Source organism: Catharus ustulatus, chromosome 20 (genome assembly GCF_009819885.2).
Source record: "Catharus ustulatus isolate bCatUst1 chromosome 20, bCatUst1.pri.v2, whole genome shotgun sequence".
Lineage (NCBI taxonomy): Eukaryota > Metazoa > Chordata > Aves > Passeriformes > Turdidae > Catharus > Catharus ustulatus.
The window spans coordinates 4,294,973-4,317,381 of NC_046240.1; the positions used below are offsets into that span (position 1 = coordinate 4,294,973).

Sequence of the window (22,409 nt, forward strand, 5' to 3'; positions counted from 1 at the left end):
TCCACTTTGCAACAATTTATTTATTGGGAATGCTTAAAAAAAAACCAAACAGAAAGAGAATAGAGAAAACCAAACTGATGCACACCCTATCACATGCTCTACAGCAGGTACAACTCAGGACTGCTCGGACGCTGGAGGTGCTGTGGGTGCCAGAGCCACACCAGGACGTTGGGACGAGGTGACACCGGGACTGATGCCCTGGGACAGCAGCACTGGCAGGGCTGATGCAGCTGCAGGTGCCCACATCTGCCAGAGCCCTGGCCTTGTCCCCCCTGCCCGTGCCTCCAGCTCTCCACAGCGCCCTGGCTGACCCACAGCTGCTCCCCAGGTGAGCATCCTGCTTTTTTGGGAATTCCTTCTCTCCCCACACCCAACCAGCACCCAGCATCCCTTCTTGTCATCTCTGCCTCCTCTGGGCTGGGTGGGGAAGAGGAGGGAAGGAGTGGGAGGCAGCAGGGGAGGTTTTGGCCGAGGCAGTGCCTCTCCCCACCCAGCCCACCTGAGTTTCCAGCCAGCGCCTTCCCTCAGCACACGGAGCAGCTGTTGGTCTTGTTCATGGGCGGCCGGAGCGCCTGCTCCTTGGGCAGCGTCTCCCTCCTCTTGCAGAGCGCGGGGCTGAGCCTGCTGGGCAGGTTTGCCTGCTGCAGCAGCTCCCTGAACACCTCCAGCACGTTCTCGTTGTCCCTGGCCGACGTCTCCACGAAGCGGCTGTTCCAGTCCAGCTCCACCAGCGACAGCGCGTCCTCCACCGGCACCTGCCGCTCGCCGCCGCTCTCCGCCTTGTTGCCCACCACCACGATGGGAGGGAACTTGTCCTCCTTCACCTCCACGATCTCCTCCCGCAGGCTCTTGACGCTCTCGAAGGACTCGGCGTCATCCACGGCGTAGACCAGGGCGAAGGCGTCGCTGTTCTGGATGGAGAGCTTCCTCATGGCCGGGAAGGAGTAGCTGCCGCTGGTGTCCAGGATCTCCACCTTGACCGTGGCCCCACACACCTCGTACTCCCTGCTGTGCAGCTCCTCCACCGTGCGCCGGTGCTTGGGCTCGAAGGTGTCCAGCAGGAAGCGGCGGATCAGCGATGTCTTGCCCACGCCGGCGGCTCCCAGGAAAACCAAGCGGACGTGGTTCTTCTCCTTCACCACCAGGGACATGGCTGGCACGGAGGGGACAGGATGCTGTGCTGCTGGTGCTCGCCCCACAGGTGTCCCTGGGTGGCTGCAGCCCCGGTGTGTCCGTCTGTCTGTCCTCCCTGCACTGACTCAGCGCAGCCGTGGAATGTTGGTGGCACCGCTCCGCAAACTTCTCCCTCCTGCTTTGCCGCCGACTCTACAAGCCCCAAGTCCAGCTCATTTTTTTATCCTGGTTCCGCTGAGCCATGTGGCACCAAGCTGTCCAATCTGCGTGGGTGGTGGGTGCTGGAGGAGGGGGGCAGGGAGGAGGAGAGCGGGGTGCTCCGGGCCAATCCGCACAGTTCAGTGCTGGAGCAGCAGCAGCGCTGCATTGCTGCCGGCAGCGCGGGGCCGGCACCGCCAGCTCGCGCAGAGCAGCGGGAGCAGCGAGCTGTGGGCTCGCTGGCAGTGGGGACACTCGGTGGCCATCCCCACCCGTGGCATTTCTGCTGGCCAGGGGCACCCACGGCATTTCCTGCGCGCACCCAGGGCTGGGGACTCGTTTGCAGACGCGGTCGCTGCGAACGTGCCCAAGTCTCCAGTGAAGCGATGAAATATTTGGCTGGAGGGGGAAAATAAGCTCTCCTGTCTGTCATAACCTCCTCATTCAGCTGTCAGTTACTCGGTGGTTTTTGTGAAATATTTAACCAGAGGGGGAAATAAAACCTCCATGCAGACGATGCACGGCGCTCTCCGGGAGCAGACGCTGGGAGCCACGGGGAGGAACAGCCCTGGCCCAGGAGTGGGGCTGCTCTGGAGGTGCAGGCTGCCCCATCCAGGTGTGTTTGCTCAGCACTCACCCTCCATCCCGTGCCAGAGCTGTCTCACAAGCTGATTTATGCAAAGAGCAAACACAAAGGGAACTTCCACAGAAGTTCAAATAAGTTTCTACCCTAAATTTGTGGGTGTGTGAAGCTTTAATGCAGGTTTTCATTCCATTGCCAAGTACCAGTTCCAGCATTTAGTTCTGGGTGATTTTGTTCTGTTGATTGCAAAATCCTTTTCACTGGAATTATTCCTGCCTTTCCATTCTCCAGTTATTCTTACATTTTATCCATGTTAGGAGCTTTTCCAGCTAGTCTTATTATCAGGAGAGCCAAGAGATGATACCAGGATGGGCAGAGCCCTGTCCTGGTGTCAGCCTGCCCTGGGAGAAGGAAAAAGTTGGGTCCCCAGAGGACTTACAATGGGATTGGTGTCCAGTGCCCCCGGCATCACCTTCCCTCACCAACATGAAACTCTTTCTGGGGACACTTCCTGAGCCAAGAGGAGATCCCAAATGTTAACACTGAGCTGTGGGAGCTGGAAGGAGCTGGGGATGCAGAAGATTTGATGGCAGGCTAAAAACCAGGAGAAGGGGTGGATGAGCAGAGGGTGATGAAGGAAGCAGTGATGGGGGTTTGGTGCCTGGTGTGGCATTGGCACCAGTGGCAATGAGGAACTGAAGGCAGCAGAGCAGGACAAGTAATCTCAAGCCAGCCTTTGGAAGCTGTTTAAAGCCAAACCCCTATTTTTTTAATAGGAAATAATTTGGTTACTGCCTCCACATGTTTGGTTTTCAAGAGAGATGGAAAGGGTCTCCCACAGTCCCTCCCAGCTGCTACAGCAGAACTCTGCAGGCCCTTGGGGTGTGCTGGGGGTCTGTGGTCTCCTTGCTGCTGCTCATTTTCCCAGCATTTCATTCCAAAGGGCCTCAAAACATGGATCTGTTCAATCTCACAACACCCAGCAAGAAATGGGTGAGAGAACCCATCTGTTCTCTCTCACAGGTGCAGAAATGATGCCCAGGGTGAAGGGGAACCCGTGGCAGGAGGGAATGGAACCCCAGGCTCCAAGCACCCCATCCTGGCTCTGAACCATCCCCTTCATTGCTGGCACCCAGGGAAGGAGCCAGCATGGACATCATGGACATCAGCAGTGCCATCCATGGAGGGTTTCCAAAGCTGGGCTTGGTGAGGGGACCCTGGTGCTGTGGGAGCCAGGACTGGGTCGTGTCAGAGCCCCTGTCCTCGGTCTGGGTCACTTCTGCAGAGGTGGAGGTGTCCTGCCAGCTGTGGGCAGGGTGAGGGGCCAGCCTGGGCTCTGAGACAAAGAGCTGTGGCACTGTGGGCACAGTCACACCCACAGTCACACAGAGCCAGGCTCTGCATCCCCAGTGATTTTTCACATCACTTGTCTCCCCTCAGTTCTCACATCTGTGCTGCTATGGTTACCGAGAGCCTGAGAGGTTTTAAATCTCCCTCAGAGCAATGCAGGATTTCAGGGTAATCTTGTTAGGAGATGAGCAATGAATATTTCCAAAGGCCTTTTGCATGGATAGCTCGTTCCCTATGAGCTTATGGCCCCTGACAGCAGGGAAGGGAAGAGACAGGGAAGGATGAACACAGTGACTTGTTTTCCACTGCAGCCCTTTGTGCTCAGGGTGATGTCCCTGAATTCTGAATTTTTCAAGGCTGGCCAGCTTGGGTCAGGTATTATCCGAAAAACGCAGTAATTATTTCAGTCTGTGTTTCCCCCAGGGAGAGACTCACGGGGCCTTTATGGGCACTGGAGGTGGGGACAGTGCTGGGTGAGCCCCACAGAGAAGCCCTGAATGCCCCTGGGATGGGCTGGGATCACAGGAGTGACCAGGATCCATCCCCTGGGGGATTTTGTAATCCAGGTGGAGTTGGGATCCTGCAGCCAGGGCACAAGCTGCACCCACGGGAACTGGAGCATGGCAGGGACAAAACCTGAGCCAGAGCGTGCCCTGGGCTGTCCCCACGGGAGAGGGGACCGTGACGCCCCAGGGACAGAGGAATGAGGAATGAGGGAGGCAGCAACCTGCCTGCAAGGGAGCAGGGAGGGAAAGGAGCCCTGAGCAGGGCACGGGGAGGGCAGGGCTGGAAGGGTGAAGGGATGGCAGCCGTGTTGGGATGGAGCAGGAGGGAGATGTGGGGTGAGTTTGGGGCAGCTGGAGTCACAGCCCCAACACTCACAGGCAGGTCTGGAGCAAGGGGAGTGGAGATGTTTGTGATGATCCTTACGCCAAAGCCAGCCCTCAGTGGGGTACCCCTGGGAGGAGAGGGAGGGTCCCCAGGGTCCCAGGGCTCGGGCAGAGCCATCAGCCAAGCCTGGGATGCTGGATGGTCCCTGCCTGAGCACAGCCCCGTGGGCTGGGCAGCCTTTGGCTGTCGGGAGAGAGCAGTTTGGGTCAGAACAATGGGAAATGGTGTGTGGGCTGCTGCTTAACTCCGTGTGCTGCTGGGGGAGAGCACGGGGACAAGGGCAGAGCCCCTGCTCCTGGGAAAAGCCAACAGCACTCAGGACAGGAGAAACCCTGGGGTCTGCCCCCCTCACAGGGTATGTGAATGTGGAACAATGTGGTGCCTCTTCTGTCCCTGAACCAGCCCACAGAGCTGCACTGCTGAGGGGCGTGAGTGAAACTCCCCCAAAAAATCCTGATGTCCTGACAAGGTTTGTGACATTTTTTACAAACATCCATTTTTGTTTTGCTTTTCAGCTTATGTCTGGTGCCTGAAAGTGATTGAGTGTGGGCAAAGCCAGAAGAGCACAGCACCCCTTCCCCCTGGCCGAGTGCTCCCCAGCTCTGCTGTTCCCAGACAATGAACACCTTCGGGAGCAGCCCGTGCTGAGCCTGCCTGTGCTCTGGGCAGCTCCTGCTGTCACTGATGCTCTCAGAGCTGCTGCTGCTGGGCACTGCTCCAGTCCCGGACACGGTGGCCCAGATCAGCCCTGCTGGTCACACAGGGGCTGGCAGGAGCCCTGGGCAGTGGAGCATGGCTGTGGATGTGGTGCTGATCACTCTGCAGACCGGGGAACCTTCCCAGGAGCCTGAGCCAGGCTGACCCTGCCATGGGCACCCACAGCAGGGCTCGGGCAGTGGGCACAGCCCGGGTGGGTCCCATCCCACCGCTCCTGCCTCTGCCCCTGTCCATGGATAAATCCACGGTGGATGTGAGGGTGGCTGCGTTTCCAGCTGGGTTTCCTGGTGTCCCAGCTGAGATGGAAGCGGGCAGTGGTGAGGAGCCCCATGTGCCCTGCCTGTGTGCCCCCAGCTGCTGCCCCTCACCACCCCTCAGCAAGCACCATCGAGGGCTGGATCATCTCTTCTCCCACCTGGAATGAGCCCTGCACAGGAGACCAGGGGAAAACAGGAGAGGGAGGAGAACAGAGCAGAGAGCCAGCCTGGGCTGTGTGACACAGCCAGGGTCAGCACAGCAGGTCCTCCCCAGCATGAGGACAAGCTGCACCCGAGAGGGTTAAACCTGCCTCTCCCGGAGATTAAATCCCGATGGCCTTTGATTTAGCGACAGGTGAGAGGAGAAATCCGACCCCAGTGTCTCCCACCCCCCTCCCGGATGCATAGATGGATCAGCCATACGTGCTGCTCCTGTCTGGAACAGCCTGGCCCCACGGATCAGTTCCAGCCCTGCCTGGGGCACCCGGGGGTGCTGGCCCTGCAGAGGCTCAACAAACTCCTGGGTCTGAGCTTGTGAGAGCAGAGCTTTGAGGTTTTTGGGTGGCACTGGGGCTGGGTGTGGGGTCCTGCAGTGCCACGGGAGGAGATCCCTGCTGGCATCGCTCATCACTTCAGGGGAACTGAGTCCTCGTGGCACATCCTGCTGGTGCAGCTCGCAGCCAGGCTCATGGAAACCCGTGTCACCTGTGGGGTCACCTGTGGGGTCACCTGTGGGGTCACCTGTGCTGCCACCAGCACGGAACCTCAGCCCCGGGGTCACGGCTGTGACACCCACTTTCAGCACAGGGGCACAGGGAGCTGGCCCTGGCATGGGTGATCTCCCCCTCATCCCTCCCCCAGATGACCTCTTCCGTGCCAAAGAGGCCACCTGGGCTTTGGAACCCTTCCCTGACCCAGGTTTCCTGCCCCAGCCCCTGTCCCCCCCGGGAGGGCAGGACAGCCTGTTCTGAGCCACCTCGGGTAACAAAATCCAGTCCCCCGTAAACAAATCTCTCACCAGGGACTAAAGGGATTTAGTGTAGCTGTTCTCGGGCTCAGAGGAGTTTCTATAACATCTCTTATCTTGCTCTGGCTGGATTATTGGCTGGAGCTGAGAGCTCGCCTCTCTTCGGGCCACCAGCAGGGCTCCTCCTTGGGTGACATGGGGTGACACAGCAGAGCTCTGGGGTCATCAGGAGATGAAATGTGTGGTGCTGAGGTGCCAAGGGGGAGCAGAGCCCACACCACCCCATCCTGCAGCAGGCTGTACTGCTCCCAGTGCCCTGCTCTGCCCAGCTTTGCTCACTGCAGCAGCATCGAGGAGAGAAACCCAGACCTGGCAGGTGTCTTAACCTCTCCAGAAAAAGATGAGGCTAAATATGAGTGCTGGTCTGCTTGGGGGGCCAGTAAAGGCAGCAAAGACTGATGGGGTGTTACCAGGTACATGGGCAGCCAGTTTTAGATGATTTTCTGCACGCTGCTCTGAGCCAGACTGAGCCTCCTCCTTGTGTGATTGAGCCCTGAGACTCCTCCATGTGGGATTGAGCCCTGAGCCTTCTCCATGTGGGATTGAGCCCTGAGATTCCTCCTCATGGGGTTGAGCCTCCTCCTCCTCGTGGGGCTGCAGCCCCAAGGCAGTGCTGCACCTTCCCTTCACCCTTGGCCACTGAGATTAAATCAGTGCAGGGACAGGAGGCTCTGGGCTGATGCTACTGTAGGCATGAAAACCCCAAATCTGTCCTGGCTTTGGGGTGTGAGTGGGGAAAGGGGAGGGAGGGGAGCCAGGAGCAGACAGGGGATCAGAAATGCTGATGGATGGAGGGGCTGAATGTGAAAGAGGCATGAAAAGAAATGTTATAAAATGTAATAGCATTCATCAGGGCAGGGTTGCAGGATGCACTTGTGCATCTCTGGATGTCTGACACAAGTCCAAAAGGCAAGGGATACCCAGGAGATAAAAATGGCAGATTAGGTAAGAACATCCCTGACATACACCATGGGATCCAAGAAACTGAAACGTGAAGAGAGGGGAGCTGCTCCAAAGCTCAGAGAAGGCCTGGCACACTTGAGGGATGGCTGGAGGGATTTGGGGGGCCAGGAGTGGGTATGTGCTTGGATTTGGGTATGTGCTTGGATTTGGGTATGTGCTCCTCATGGCAGTGCCAGAAGAGGAGGGGATCCTCAGCAGACCCCCAGCATTAACACAAGGTACAGGGGCTCTGATGCTGGCAGGAGACGCCCAACACCCCAGATTTGGGGGACAGGAGCACAGAAGAAGTTCTTCACCCATCCAAGGGCTCCTGCAGCCCAGACTGAGTCAGGCCCTCTCTGCCAGGCTGTCACCGAGGCTGTCAGGGACACTGCACCCAGCACAGAGCTCAGCTCAGCTCCCAGCAGCCAGGCTGTGCCCCTGCCTGGATCAGCACTGGCAGCTGAGCTTCCCCTGGCTGTGTCCTGCTGGGAGCACTGCCCCATGCCATGCAAACCAGGCAGACATGATGCTCTCACCCTGAAAACAAATTGCTGGGTTTTTTTTCCTTTCCAGAGTGTATGAAAATGTCATTTTGTAAACATCCCCCAGTGCTCTGCCTGCCCAGGGCTGCCTGTCACTGCCCATGGGGCCCTTCCCCACTCACTGGGTTTTCATGCCACAGTTCCCAACTCATTCCCCAGTGACTTCTTATCCTTAAATAACCAAATAAACTTCACATGATGGGGCAGAAGTGACCTCAGTGTTGCCCTGGATCTGAGCTGTTTATTGCCATAGACGCATTTATGGTCAAACTGTTCCTTCCTTTTCAGGCCAGGAGCAAAGGATGGATCTAGCCAAAAGCAAGGTTAAAATAAAATGAGCTTTGCATTCATTTTAGGGAAGTTTGATGTTCCCTGCGAGTGTGCCAGGCCCCACAGTGTGGGCTGCATGTCCTGTGAGCCAGGGTGGCAGCTCCACCTGAGCCTTCAGCAGGGGAGTCTTTGGTGTGGCTGCCCCAAAACCTCTCATCCTTTGGGTTCAGAGGAGCAAACCTCTGCCCACACCCAGTTCCTGCCAGCCCCTCTGTCACCCTAAGAGCTGCTGACAGCCCCGCCAGGGCAGCGCCAGCTCCGCAGCCTGTGCCGGGGGCTCGGGCTCCTCCTGCCAGCACATCTCATGTTTGTCACACATTTCCTGTCAGGGAGCAGCAGCAGCCAGGCCTGCCCATGCCCAGCTCAGCCCCTGCTTGCCCAGCTCCGAGCTGGCTCCCGACTCCTGGCACAGCTCTGGACCCTTTGGGCTCCCCAGGTTTTTGCTCGGGAGGAATGCAGGTGGTGTTGGTGAGTTCCTGGCTGCCTGTGGCTGGACTCTGCTGTGGTGGGGCTCTCCCTGCCCTGAAGGATGAGCTGTGCTGTGTCTCAGGTTTGCAGGACACTGCAGCCACCTGTAAAACTGCTCCAGTCCCCTCCTGGGACTGGCAACTGAGCAAGGGTGTCCTCTGTGAGCAGAGCACTGGGGACTGTCCCCAGCAGGACAGGCTGCCAGCTGAGCCAGGAGTGACCACAGAGTCACAGAACCATGGAGTCACAGAACCATGGGGCACAGAATGGGCTGGGTGGGTAGGAACCTCACAGATCACCCCGTTCCAAACTCCTGCCATGGCCACCCACTAGATCAGGGGATGTTCTGGGACTAAAAGATGAAGAATCCAAAGTCACGTTTGCAGGAGGGGATTGGAGGGCGGGGGACACTGCCAGCCTGGGGACACTGCAGGGAATGGGGGCTCAGTGTCCCCTCCCTGCAGGGCTGGAGGAATGGATGGAGCTGTGGTGGCTCTTGGCATCAGGGCTGTTCCCAAGTGCCTGGGCACGGAAGCCTGAACACTTCTTCCCAAGTGAAGAGCACAGTGATGGATGTGCACTTGCATCAGCCTTCTCCAGCAGTGTGTGAAACAGAGGGAAGCTGGCTGGGCTGAGTTACCCTGTGCAGCTGCTTTGTGCTCAAATTCAGGTCTCATTTCTGTCAAGGCCAGCGTGGCCCCAAGTGGCACCACGAGGGGAGGGGATGCTGCTCCAGCTCCAGGACCTGGATACCTCTTCCCACCTCCCAGGAGGGGCCAGCCAGGCCCTCCCAGTCCCCCTGCCTGCATTTTCCTTGTGCAGTGAGCTGTGGGTGTTCCCCTGCTCCCCTCCTGTGCCTTCCTGCAGCACTGGGAACAATCAGCTCTGTTTACCCAGTGCTGATGGATGTGGCTCCTTGTGCTGCTGCTGGCCAAGTTCCTTCTGCTCTCACAGCAGGGATGTGGGAAGGGAAAAGCCTTGCATCCACAGCTCCATAACCTCTGGCTGAGTGCTACAAGATGGGCAGGGAGCTGCTGAAAAGCTCTGCAGGAGCAAGGGCAAACCTCTGCACGGGCAGAGAGCTGAGATTGGTTTTCACAAGGTAAACTGAGGCAAGGAGGGTGAAGCACTGCTGTGTGCCCCCCTCCTGGAGCAGCTTCTCTGAAGGCAAAAATAAAAATATGAAGCTGCCAATTGTTCTCTGGGCTGCAGTGGAGAGATATCCTCACAAGCTGGACCCCAGTGCCCCTCAATGTTCCCCCCTGCCCCCCAACATCCCTCAGTGCCTTGGCCTGATGGGGGAGCGGGGTGACCAGCTGGATCAGCTCTGAACTGGTCCCCTGGTCCACACTCAGCACTGGCACCTCTGGGAAATCTGCTCCAGCTTGGGGGGGATCAGAGAGGCAAATTCCAGGAGTAACCTCTGAGTAACCTGGTCTGTGCAAGGTGTCCCTGCCCTTGGCAGAGGGCTGGATCTAGATGAGCTTTGTGATTCCTTCCCACCCGAACCAGTCTGTGATTCCAGAAACAGGGGCTGTGCTGGGGGCTCTGGGGCAGGCTCACACTGGTGAAGCACTTTCTTGGTATGGATGGGGACAAAATACTCCATGAGCACAATAAATACAGATACAACAGGCAGAACCCCAGGGTTTCATTTCCCAGAGCTGACTCTGCCATTCCAGCCTGCCCTGCACGGAGACGAGCAACCCAATTCCCTCCAGTAGCATCCTGTTTCACAAGGTGATGTGCTGTGAGCTACTGGAGCATCCCGGGAGGAGCCCAGGGAGCATCCTGGGATGTGGAAATGAGCAGGGAGCACCCCGGGATGTGGAGGAGCCCAGGGAGCATCCCAGATGTGGAGGGGGACAGGGAGCATCCCTGGATGTGGAAATGAGCAGGGAGCATCCTCGGGTGTGGAGGTGGATAAGGAGCATCCCGGGGTGTGGAGGGGGACAGGGAGCACCCCGGGGTTTGGAAGGGGACAGGGAGCATCCCGGGAGGGTGGCAGGGCAGGATCCCGCCGCGTTTGCCGGGTCTGACTCCGAGCTGTGACAGCCCCAACCTTGCTTTTGGATTCGGGAGCACGTCCCAGTGACCGAGGCCGTGTCAGGGAAGCTCAGAGCCCGTCCCCAGCACCAGGACCACCTGCAGGGGCAGCCCCGGGCCCTGCAGAGCCCCCGTGACCGGCTCAGCCCAGCCCAGCCCAGCCCAGCCCAGCCCAGCCCAGCCCAGCCCAGCCCAGCCCAGCTCAGCCCAGCCCAGCTCCCGGTGCTTTCCAGAAGGACCATCCGGACCGAGCCGCTCCTTCAAGGATGCTGCTGTTTGTCACTCTGTCACATCGCGCTGAGGCGGCGCCGTGAAGCAGAAATGACACGTTCTGGCAGCTGACATCTCCAGGAAGGGCTCGGCACGAAGACAAGCCGAGCCCACGGTGAGCTCATGCTCCCGAGCTGCCACCCCCGGTGCCCAGGACGCCGTGATGCCCGAAGTGCACAAACAAAGGCGAGGCTTTGTCCCGGCTCCGTGTGACAGCGCCAGCGGTGCGGGGTGACCTGACACAGCCAGATGTGTTTGGCAATCCTCTGGCTCAGAAATCCGGCTTGCTGCCGCCGTGTCGCGCTCCAGATGGCACAGAGTGTGTCGGGCAGGGGCACGGGTGTGGGGTGAGCTCAGACCAGGGCTGGCATCTGCTCCTGCCGCAGGAGCTCTGGGGTTCAGGGCTGTGCTCACCTGTGGGTGAGGGGTTTGCACACACCTGGGGCTGTTTGTGCACAGGGTCTGCAGAATAAATCCGTGATGGCAAAGCCGCGGGGCCAGCGCTGGGGTTGGGCTGCAGGGATGTCCTGCAGTGAGCTCCAGCTGCCTCTCACTGCTGCCTGCTCCATCCTGCCTTGGGAAAGACCACTCCCTCCATTCTCCCTCTATAAATGTATTTTTGTACGTGGGGCAGACACAGAAACTGCAAAGCTCGTGTCTGAAGCCAGGCTGCTGTCCTCCCCCTGGGTGCAGGGCAGGGAGGGGTGCTCTGTCCAGGGAGGAATGCTGCTCCAAGGCTGGTGGGACCTGGCAACCTGCACTTCAGAGAGCATTAAATCCTTGCAAAATTCCTTCTAAAGCAGAGCAGGAAAAGCACTCACACTGTCGAGGGCTTACATTTACCCCAATCAGCCCTGCTGCAGCCTGGCACTGGTTCAGCACCAGCATCCTTCAGCCCTCAGCTCCAAGCTGAAAACACTTTCTTTTGGAATCAATTCTCATGGAGCTGCAGACCACAGACAGCTGACATGTGTGGCTTTTCCATCCCTGAACCAGGAGACCAGAACCTGTGGGATGAAGGCAGCAGCTTTTCCCCTTGCTCTGTGGGCTCTGCAGTCCTTGCCAGCAGTTCTCCCTCAGCCTCTGCCAGGGCTCACTGACCCAGCAGCATCTCGGGGCTGCTGTGGGGGCTCTCAGGCACTGCAGGAGCTGCAGTTTGTGCCATCCCTGGCCTGGCTCAGAGCCCCAGGCTCTGCCTGTTCCATCCCTGCACACCCCAGGATGCCCTCACTCCCCTGGCCCTCCTGGGGGAGGTTGGGCTGTGTGTGCCAGATGTCAGCCCAGGTCCCCACAGCCTTTCTCTTCATCCCCAGTTGGACTGGTTTCTCACCTGTGCAGTTCATCTGGGGCTGGGTTGGTGCTGCTGGTGGGCAGGGCTGCAGGAGGGGGTGATGGTGTCTCCTGACCACTCTGCACAGCCCTGGGGTGGCTGCAGGCACCACCAGCTCCCCAACATGACACAACTCCAGCAGCTTTCCAAGAACCTGGTGCTGTTTTCCCCTGACCTGCTTCATTCCCACTCTCCCTCGCTAATTAACACCCATCCCCTCCTCGTTACCCAGCAGCTCCACATCGGGTCCTGTGCCAGGCTCTGTGCAAGTCCCACAGGCCATTGCTGCCCCCAGGCAGAGCCCTGCTCCCACCATTCCCAGGGAGGCAATTCCAGACCCACAGCTCTAACTCACTCACACAGGAGCCTCTCTGCCCCCAGCCAGGGCAACTCAGAAGGTGAAGCAAAACAAACCTGGAACAGCATCACAGCCCTTGAGCCTGAACAGATTTGTCTTCCTGCTTGAGGAGGCAAAGCCCCAGCACTGCTGATGTTCATGCTCTGGGATCCCTCCCCAGCAGCACCCCTGGGGAATGGCACCCATGGGGGAATGGCACAGGGTTCTGTGGGGTTTGGGACATCTGCTTGCACAGACTGGTGTCACTGCTCTGTGTCCCCCAGGGGAAGGGCCTGGGGATGTGACAGCCAAGTCCTGCAGGAGAAGGAGAGGTGACTGGGCCAGTCTGGTGCTCCTGCCCTCACACCAGTGCCCAGGGTGGGATGGCTCTGGTGGTGCCTGCTGCTCTCACTGGGGCTTGGGCTGCTCCTGCTCCAGCCTCCTGCCGAGTCCTGGGCAGCAGCTCCAGCCACTGCTTACCAAACCCTGCCTCATTCCAGGTGGGCAAAGCTGCTGCTGGGGTCTGGAGAGGTCTCCTTGTCACAGTGCAGGGATTTTCCATCCCTCCTCCTCCTCAGCTCTTTGCAGCTCCTCTCAGCAACACCCAGGGCCCAGCAGAGCTGCAGAGGCAGGTGGAGAGCAGCCCCCTCCTCTCTGAGGCACAGCACAGCATCAAATATCTTCAAAGAGAACTGCTCAGGCAGCTGCACCCCTCGGATGCTGATGGTTCTGTGGGGCCCCAGGAGCTGCAGCTCTGTTGGGGTGAGCAGGGGAGAGTTCCTGGATGGACTGGAGGGGCCCAGTGACCTTGCCCTGGGTGACATCCTTGGCAGTGCTGAGCAGAGCCAGCCCTCCTCGAGGGCAGCTCACATGATCCTTCCCTGCTTCCTCTCTTTTCCAGTTCTTCTGCAGGATGAGTCAACAGCCGGGTGCGTGGCTGCCCCAGGCCAGCAGTGTCATCGTGCCACTGTGTCCTGCCTGCTCTTGGGGAGGGATGCAGGCAAGGCTGCTGGAATGGGTGATGGAGGAATGGGCCCCTCCCTCGCTCAGGAAATTGGGATTTTTAAGGGAAAACGTGTGGAGGCAGCCTCCATCTGCTGCTGGCTCCTCTGTGGGGTCAGAGCTGCCCTGGGAGCCTTCACCCCCAGAGTGACTTGTGTCCAGCAAGAGAAATCTCCAGGCTGCTTTGTTTGGGTGTGCTCTGCATGTCAGTGGGTGCTGGGTCCTGCAGGGCCCCCCACCCCCGATGTGCCAGCTCTGGGGGGGCTCTGGGTGGGCACATGTCCTTGGGCTGATGGCAGTGGCCGAGTGACATGGCCCAGCCTGGCCTGGGAACCCTGTCCTGGCAGCCTCACCCTGGGACAGCGAGCTGTGGGGACAGCGAGCTGTGGGGACAGCGAGGTGTGGGGACAGCGAGCTGTGGGGACAGCGAGCTGTGGGGCCAGGCAGGGGCTGCACACACAGCTGGGGTGTGGCCAGCCTGGCAGGGCTCCATGGCACAAACTGTGATGGGAAAAGGTCTCTGGAGAGACCTGGGACATCCCTCAGTGCCTGGAGAGGGATTTCATGGAAATCCCTGCAAGCACAGCCCGTTAGGAGCTGCACTCACAGCAGCCCTGCCCTGCACAGGGGCTCTGCAGTGCTGGGGGATGGGGCAGAGCAGCTGGAGCTGGGTGGCCTCTCCAGGCTGGAGGGAACAGCAGAAACCCCAGGGAGGGATGCACTGACCTGCACACTGGAAAAGCCCCTGGGACCTGGCAGTGACAGTGCAGCCATGGGGACAGGAGCAGGTCCTGCCCTCCCTGCTCTGCCACACACATTTTGTTCCTGAGGGTGCTCCTGCCCCATTGCTGCTGTGTCAGCACCTCCAAGAAGAGGCAGTATGTTACAACAAGAAATATTATACAATAAATAACTATGCAAAGGCAAAAATGCTTGAGATAAATTTTGTTTTGCCAAACAAAGGTTTCAAAAAAGAGCTCCGAGGCTCCTTTTTTTGGTGGGGGAGAATTTGTGTTTTCAGTTTCCCTCTTTCTCACTGGGCTGTTCCTCTTCTCATCTCCCTGTCCCTGGTGAAATCCTTCTCATAATTAAAATTCAATGTTTGGATACAGCCCACTGCAGCTCATGGGCCAATCCATACTGGAGCCAAGAAATAAGGAGAGTATTTTTTCACTTCAGCATTTCTCCCAGCAGATCCTCAAGGGTTTTCTCCAGTGGTGATTGAGTTTCTCAGGACTCTTGGGAGATGCTGTCTGTTCAGAAGAGTCTCAGCAGTGGGAGGGCAAACCCACAGCCAGGGTGGTGCCTGGAGGGCAGTGGAGCATCCTCTGGGATGTGCAGGGCACAGGGACAGGGGCTGGGGGTGTCCCAGCCCAGCCACCCCGTGTGTGTCTGGAGTGGAGGCTGCTCCTTGAACAGTGAGCTGTCCTTACTGGGATGTCACACGGGGGTCCCCTGCCCTGGATGTGGCTCCCAGTACTGACCAGTGCTCCAGCCCAGCTCCACACTGGGAACTGGCACTCAGTGTAGCAGGGACAGTGGGGACAGTGTTCATCTCTTGCAGCAGGGACAGTGTCCCTCCCCTGTAGCAGGGACAGTGGGGACAGTGTCTATCCCTTGTAGCAGGGACAGTGTCCGTGGCAGGGGGACAGTGGGGACAGTGTCCATCCCTTGTAGCAGGGACAGTGGGGACAGTGTCCCCCCGCTTGTAGCAGGGACAGTGTCCCTGGTGGCAGAGGGACAGAGGGGACAGTGTCCATCCCTTGTGACACGGACAGTGTCCCTCCCCTGTAGCAGGGACAGTGTCCCTGGTGGTAGCAGGGACAGAGGGGACAGTGTCCATCCCTTGTGACACGGACAGGGTCCCTCCCCCGGCACGCGCGGGTGCCCGGGGCCATGTGCGCGCTGCTGGCACCATCTAGTGGGGTTTGTGTCGCGGCCACCCGTGTCCCTGCCCTGTCCCTGGGGCACCAGCACGGCCCCGGAGTCCCCCTCGGGGGTCTCCCCCAGCCCGGGTTTGTGCCCCATGTCCCCCCGGGTGCTCCATGGCATTCATGGATGTGGATTTGGGGGCACAGGGGCTGCCTGCAGAGCTGGGACCCCCCGGCTCAGCACCGCCCTGGCCTCACCCTGCTCTCCCCAGGGCTGGGAGCCCCCCGGGGGTCTGAGGGGTCCCAGGGGACACCGGGCTCTGGGGGGTGGCTGGGTGAGCCACTGACCCCACACAGAGGATCCAGACCCCGCTCCTGGGCTGGCTGTGGATCTTCCCCGGCACAGCCCGGACTGGGGGGGTCACACAGGGTCCCCCTGCACTGGCTCTTCAACACCCAGTTTGGTTTATGCCATTGGAAATGGGAGTGTGCAGAGCAGGGGCTGGGGGCACAGCTGGGGGCTGGGGCTGCCCTGTGCCTTTCTTGTTGCAGGGTTGGAACATTAACTCCTTTTCCTTTTCTTTTTTTCCTTCTTTTTCCTTCTCCTCTTTCTCCTCCTTCCTCTCCTTCATTTCCCTTTCCTCTGCGAACAGTTCCAAGCACAGTCCCGGGTGTGGGGCAGTGCTGGGGTCACCCCCAGCCCCACCTGAGGGATGTTGGACCCAGGGCTCCCCTCAGGCTGCCCGGGGAGAACTGCCCTGCTAAGGCCACCCCATGTCACAAGGGAAGGCTCCATCAGCACCAGGAAAAGCTTGAGATTTATTTATTTACTCGTGGCTTTGTTAGGCCAGGAGCAGGGTTGGGGGAGGTCCAGCTCTGTCTCAGCCCCTGGTTCCCCTCCTGTGCACAGGGGAAAGAGCCCAAACCCAGGATCCCTTCCCTGCTCCCCCTGACCTGTGGCTGCCGGGGGACCACAGGGGACTCAGGCTGATGGCACCAAGTGGGAGGAGTTCAGCAGTGGTCCCAGGGAAGGGAATAAAACAAGCTGCAAAATCCCAACCTTTTATTTCTCAGCATCTGAACTCTTACACCAGCACGAGGTAGCAAAATGCAGTAAGTGCCTTCCTACCCTTCCAGGAAAACCCAGGAGATGGCAATTATTTTGGTTCTAGGAGTTGCTGATGACTTTGGAAAGCCATCCAAAACCGAACGCTTCTCCCAAGGATTTGTCCCCGCCCTGGGAGCAGCTCCTGGGATCTGTGCTGGCCTCACCCTTCCCCCGGGGATGGGAGGCACTGGGGATGCAGGATGGGGGGAGAGCTCCCTGGGACCCTGCACTGTCATCCTGCACTGCCTGGGCCTCCCAGCTCACAGAAATCTTCTTTCCATCACCATTTTAACTTGCCTGCCTGCATCAGGCACAAATGAGCAGTAGAGAGCAAACCTGGCTGCTCCTGCAGGGACTGCAGTGAGCCAGAGCAGCTCCAGCTCCAGGGGAGACACTGGGGAACAGCAGCTCAGGATCCTTCCCTGGGCATTCACAGGGATTCACAGGCTCGCTGGCAAGCCAAGGTTGCAGATGGAGACACTGAAGAACAGGGAGCCCTCAGCTTTGTGGGGAGGCAGGGGATGCTGCTGGGTGAAATTTTTTCCAGGACTTTTGCTTCGTCTCACAAAAATCTGTATTAAAACAAACAAGCCAACCCAAACAAGCCCTAACCACACACTTCAGACTGACACCTGTCCCAGAGGAGCTGCTTGATGCAGCCCTGGCATCCAACCTTCAGCCACCTGCCCAGCTCAAGCAGGGCTGAGGCTCAGGTTCATTTAATTGCCATTTCAGAGGGGCACTGGCCACAAAGGCTCCCCCACATCTCCAGGCACAGCCCAACAAAGTCACCTTTGTTCACAGCACCTTCTCAAGGACTGCAGCACTCAGCAAGGTCCTGAGCAGCAGAGAGCTGGTCCATTATTATGTGCTGGCATAGAAATATTGACCACATGTTAAAGCCTGAAGTAGGTCAGGCAGCCATCTGGTCTTGCTGACAAACCTCCACAACCATGGCTGAAGATTCTCATTTAGAGAAACTTCACAGCTTGGATCAAATTTGAAAGACCAACCATAAACACGTTGTATCCTCTGCTCCAGCTCCAGGAGTTAGAAAACCCACAGTTTGATGTTTATTGGCTCCTGTTTTTAAAATAGCTGAAGCTCAGTCTACTTCTACTAATTAAAAACCATAATTTCCTGGCTGTCTGGGCCTCCTGCCTGAGGTGTCAGGAGCTCCTCCCTCCCCCAGCACTGGCAGAGCTGAATCCAGCACATAAAATAACCTGGAAGCTTTGCAGCAGATGAATGAAATAAAGAGACTGACCCCATTTTTTTTTTCCAAACAGTTCACATTTATTGATAACAATAAAAAAATCTTTTAAAGACTATCTGTATTTTATTACCAAGAATGAGGTATTATGTATACAAAACATTTACAGAATTTGATATGCAGTTCATGAGGAGGGACAGGGAAGTGAAGGACACTGATAACTGGAAAGGTGCCAACAGAAGAATCACTGGCTGAGAGAAGGAAGAGCAGTATCACACAAAGAAAGACCAAGGTATGGGAAATTAATTAATTAGACTGCAGTGATCAAGTCATATTGCCACAGCACTTTGCTTACAGGAAGATTAACTATTGTTTTTCTGGAATTTTATCTCCCTGGCTGTTTGTGCTGTCATGTGCTTTGAGCTCTAAAAGATGTGTTTAAGATCAACAGCAGGAAAAACCCAAAGTGCCACTTTTGAGCCAGCTCAAGTGAAAAACAAAAATATAGATCCTCAGATCTGAAAAGGGACTGCAACCCAAAAAGTTCTACAAAGCCAGACACCTGGACAGATGTGGAGTGTTGAATGGAGCAGATTCTTTACAGTTGTCAGCAAAATCTCCATCTGAGAGAGAGAGAGAGAGAGAGAGAAAGGGACCATCTTCAGCCCTTACAGCCTGGTGAATGGGAAGAAATGCCACAAGTGGCAGCAGGTGAACCTCACTGTGCTCCAGCTGCACTCCCTGTGCTGGGAATGCTGTTCCTGGTGTCAGAACCTGGCAGAACTCCCGGGAGCAGCCCTGGAGCCACAGCCTGTGCTGGGAGCTGTGACACCAAAGCAGTGACCTGTGTCACTCTGGCAGCCTGGGTAACAGCCTAACCTCCATCTGCAGTTTCTGAGTCCTGAAAGAGCTCCACAACACATCAGTTTGGTTCAGTTTAAGGAGGCTGGTCTCTGAGCACCTCTGTTACTAAAATATCTGTCAGCTCTGCCCCATGCCACAGCCAGGCTGGGGCTGCAGCAGAGCTGCTGTCAGGGGTCTGTCACCTGCCTCTCCTGAGCTCTGCAGGCATAAAAAAGCTTCACACTGAGTTCAGAACCAGCTTTCCTCAGGCAGGGAATCCAGAATCTTTAGTGAGTTCTGCTTTCCAAGTGTAACAGCAAGCTCCTCTACCACTTATCAGATCCTATCTCATTCCTAGGGACTGCAGCCAGCACAGAAGCTCTTGGGCCTGCATGGACATTTTAGCTCTAGCAAGGGTAAGGGAAGATTGAGAAGGGTATAACTGTGCAAATTCTGCTGCATTTCAAACCAAAATGTTCTCTGCTCCACTGCCAGGCCTGTTTGTCTGACAGTTCTTTGGAGCTTTTGCTGTGCACAGAGAGAGGGCTGGAGAAGGAAGGACACCTGAACAGAGTTCAGCAAGGGTCCAGCTTGGGCCTGGCAAACAGGGACAGGATCCCAAATGGCAGATCACCTCTGGCAGTGGCAGTAGTGAAATTGTGGAGAAAATCCTTAGAGTATCTTCTCCTGTATCACTCAGGGAAGATCCCTGTGCTGCCAGCCCACATGAAGGCTGACCAGAACTGAGGTGCTCTATTTCTGCCAGGCACAGGGAAGGACAGGAGGCCCCAGGGAGGGAGAAGTGCTCAGGAAGGGTGGAAGCCACAACTCCTTCAGACTGCTTTAAGTAGCAAGCTGAAGCTGTGCATAAATTCTTGACAAGAAGAGAATCTCAGTAAAATCCATTTGCTTGGAATGCACTAAGGAAACAGAGTGAAGCTCCAGCACAGAGCTGGGGACAAAAGCTGAGAGCAGCTCGGGATGAGCCCAGTGTGACACAGTGAGGGAGAGCCTGCTCTCTGCCTCTCTCTCCACAGTGCTCCATGCACAAATCCAAGGAAAGAACAAATTGCTTTAACCCAGCAAGACCCAGAGCTCAAATTCCCCAGAAATGTGCTCATACAAAAGGTAAATTCAGTGTTACAGCCTGGCCACAGCTCTGTGGGCATGCTTTGAAAAAATGGACTCACAAAGTCAAGTATCCAGCAACTGCTGTCCTTTGTCTTGGACATCATTAGTGGCAACAGGAGAACAGTTTGCAGCACTGGAAGATCACAGGGGATTTCTCAGGATGGCAAGGAATGTCCTGACAGGAGACTTGCAGTTGATCTCTAATGCACTATGGAGCATTTTTGGTAGGGTTTTTCTTTTTTGCTTTTTAACATCTACACAGTTTAAAAAAAATTCATTCTTAACTGATGCACTAGTTGTTTTTCCTTTTCAGTAAGAGCCCTTGTGTTCAGAGTTAGGATTTGTGCAAGCACACTTGCAAAAATATTTATGGCTGAGTTAGGAAAAAGGGTTAAAGTTAAGAGACAAGCTGTTGGATCTAACAAAGACCAAAACCACTAAGTGTAAAATTCAAACAGCTACTTTACTATCTATAAAAGGCTTTTTGGGGTGGGGTTTTTTGCACAATTGCCAGTTGAATATGCTGTATTGCAGTCAGCTGCCATGGGCGAGGGTCCAGCCATCACATCCATTTGCTTTTCAGCTGTTGTGGCACTACCTGGAAATCATGGAGCTGGAATGGGACTGGCTAGAGGAGGTGGTGGCAGCACTGAGCTGGGAAAATCCACTGTGGCTTGATTCAAGGCTGGTCATAGATCCCCTGCAGAGGGAAAAAAAAAAAAAGAAGAAGAAAACAGTTTAAGCTTCAGAACACACAAAGATTTTGATTTCTGCTGTGTATCTATACTGTATTTGCACACTGAATAAAAAGCAAGTAACAGCTTTGGAGCAAATACTCAAAAGCTTTTCTGCTTCACAACATAAAATAATGAGGATAATGCAATGCTGTTCAAAGAGAGGGAGATTTAATTTCAGTCAAGTTTGTCCACTGGCAGAAAATGAAATTCAACAACTGGAATTTGAATTGCACTCCCTTCCACAGGACAGCCTGCCAAGCCCTACAAGCTCTCAAAGCAGAGCCAAGTGACCAGTAAAATTACCACCAGACAATTAATACATTAGTTGTCCCTTTTATACATTAGCTCCCTTAGTGCAACTTTCCAAGGCCCTCACAATTAACTTGTATTTAAGTGAAGCTGCATTGACTTGATCATCCAAATAATCTGTAAGGTTTGACACTGGCTGCCCTTGGCCAGACATACCTGAAATCTTCAGATCCTATCACTTCTGTATAGTACATCACTTTACATTTGTGAGAGGACACCTGTAGAGATGCCAGCACATCATCCACACGAGGCAGGTTGGTTGTAGCACAGGCAGGCATGCTGTGGAATTTCCACTGTAAAATGTAGAAGCCAGGCCACCTGGTCACGTGAGAGCCCTGCAAGCAGACACAACAAAAATCAAAAATTAACTTGGTTAACAGCACTTGGTAGGCTTGACATTTCTCTTCCAAGCTTACAAGCCCAGGATTTTTGCCCAATGTCAATATTTCAGTTCCTCAGCCAAAAGGCAGTGCTAGGAGATTCTCCCCACACAACATCCTTATCAAATCTGGGATGGAACACCAGCAGCTCCTCCAGCTTTTCCACAGTGTTGAGGGGTTAGGATTTAATATGCTGAAAGGACAACTTCTGTTTTAAAACAATATTCATTTTTCTATTTATTTTCATTCAAAGCTGTCCTTTGAGACCATGAAAAGAGCAGTCAAGGCTTCTGCCTCATAGTTCAAGAAGTCACTGCCCATATTTCCAGTTTAACACTTCCATCTTGGTGACTTAAGGAGCTGCTTTTTTGGAGGCTGTTTGACTCATTTCAAGTCAACAGGAAGAGCAGTGGCAGTGTGTGACCATAAACATGTTATGACAAACTTGAAATTAAAGGACAGGCTGTAAATGGCATAAAAAAACCTTCAGGAGCTCTGGCCATCAGCAGCTCTCACTCTGCCCAATAGAGGGCAAACACACAGAAGCTCAGAGTTGATTTCCTCCCTTCTCTCAATTCTGAGGGCAGGCACTGTGATATTCCTCAAACACAGAATATTTGCTACAGTAAACAACTGTCAGAATTACAGCACAAAGCATGTTCTGTTACTTTCTGGATGTGCATTTTAGGTGGGCTCCCCATGTTCCTTGCTGATCCACTCAGTCACTAGTGGACTGGTGACACTTCCCCTCCCAGCAGATCCCACATAAATCCCATCCCTGCTCCCTGCAGCACCCAGCAGCTGAAATGCTGGCCAAAAGCAAGCAGGCAGCCCAGCAGTGAGTCACCACTCAGCTGTCAGTGCTGTCAGAACAGGCAGTCTGGGCTCCATCTGCCCCCACAGAGGCTGTGGCTGCCTCACCTGCACACTCTCCCCTTCTTTGCAGATCAGGGGAGACTCCACCATGCTGTAGTCACGGCCCAGCTGCCAGACCTTGTCTATCAACTGGACGTTGTTGCCACCAGGAGATGTAATACTGTGAGCTCCCAGAGAGTCCTTTTTGGGAGGCTGTGGGGCTCTTTTGGAATGGAAGATGTTAAAAACAATGTCACCCTTGCACACGTCAAAATCCCACGTGATCACCGACGAGGCGTCCACGATCTGGATGAGAACCTGAGGCAGGAAAACACATGAGCCAACAGCAATTTGCTCAGTAAAGGTAGAAAAAAAGAGACAAAGAACAGAGCTTTTTTGTTGCTGGATTTGGTTTCTACTGTTAAAAAGGTTTTTTAATAAAGGCATTGCAGATACAAATTTCCTCCTGACGGTGTATCTATTCTAACACACTACTTTCATAAGCTCTGAAACAGCTTCTGAAACTTCTGCTTGC

The 22,409-nt window shown here is 55.7% G+C and overlaps 2 protein-coding genes across 2 annotated transcripts in view; both read right to left on the bottom strand.

Annotated features, from left to right (window-relative positions):
- LOC117005276 (GTP-binding protein Rhes-like) lies at window positions 1–1,820 on the bottom strand. Its single transcript, XM_033076783.1, has one exon. The coding sequence runs from the start codon at window positions 1,149–1,151 to the stop codon at window positions 525–527; it is 627 nt and encodes a 208-aa protein (XP_032932674.1). The 5' UTR covers window positions 1,152–1,820; the 3' UTR covers window positions 1–524.
- Window positions 1,821–17,723: 15,903 nt separating this feature from the next.
- The window catches only part of SEC14L1 (SEC14 like lipid binding 1), a 41,256-nt gene continuing 36,570 nt past the window's right edge, over window positions 17,724–22,409 (bottom strand). Inside the window, exons 14-16 of the mRNA XM_033076835.1 lie at window positions 21,941–22,192; window positions 20,796–20,974; window positions 17,724–20,293 (exon numbers count right to left, since the gene is read on the bottom strand). Of these exons, the coding sequence (XP_032932726.1) occupies window positions 20,188–20,293; window positions 20,796–20,974; window positions 21,941–22,192 (537 nt within the window). The 3' untranslated portion in view covers window positions 17,724–20,187. The remainder of the gene's footprint in view (window positions 20,294–20,795; window positions 20,975–21,940; window positions 22,193–22,409) is intronic.

What these genes read in the sequence shown, in the direction of transcription:
- LOC117005276 (XM_033076783.1), bottom strand. Translation starts at nt 1,151, where the DNA reads ATGTCCCTGGTGGTGAAGGAGAAGAACCACGTCCGCTTGGTTTTCCTG.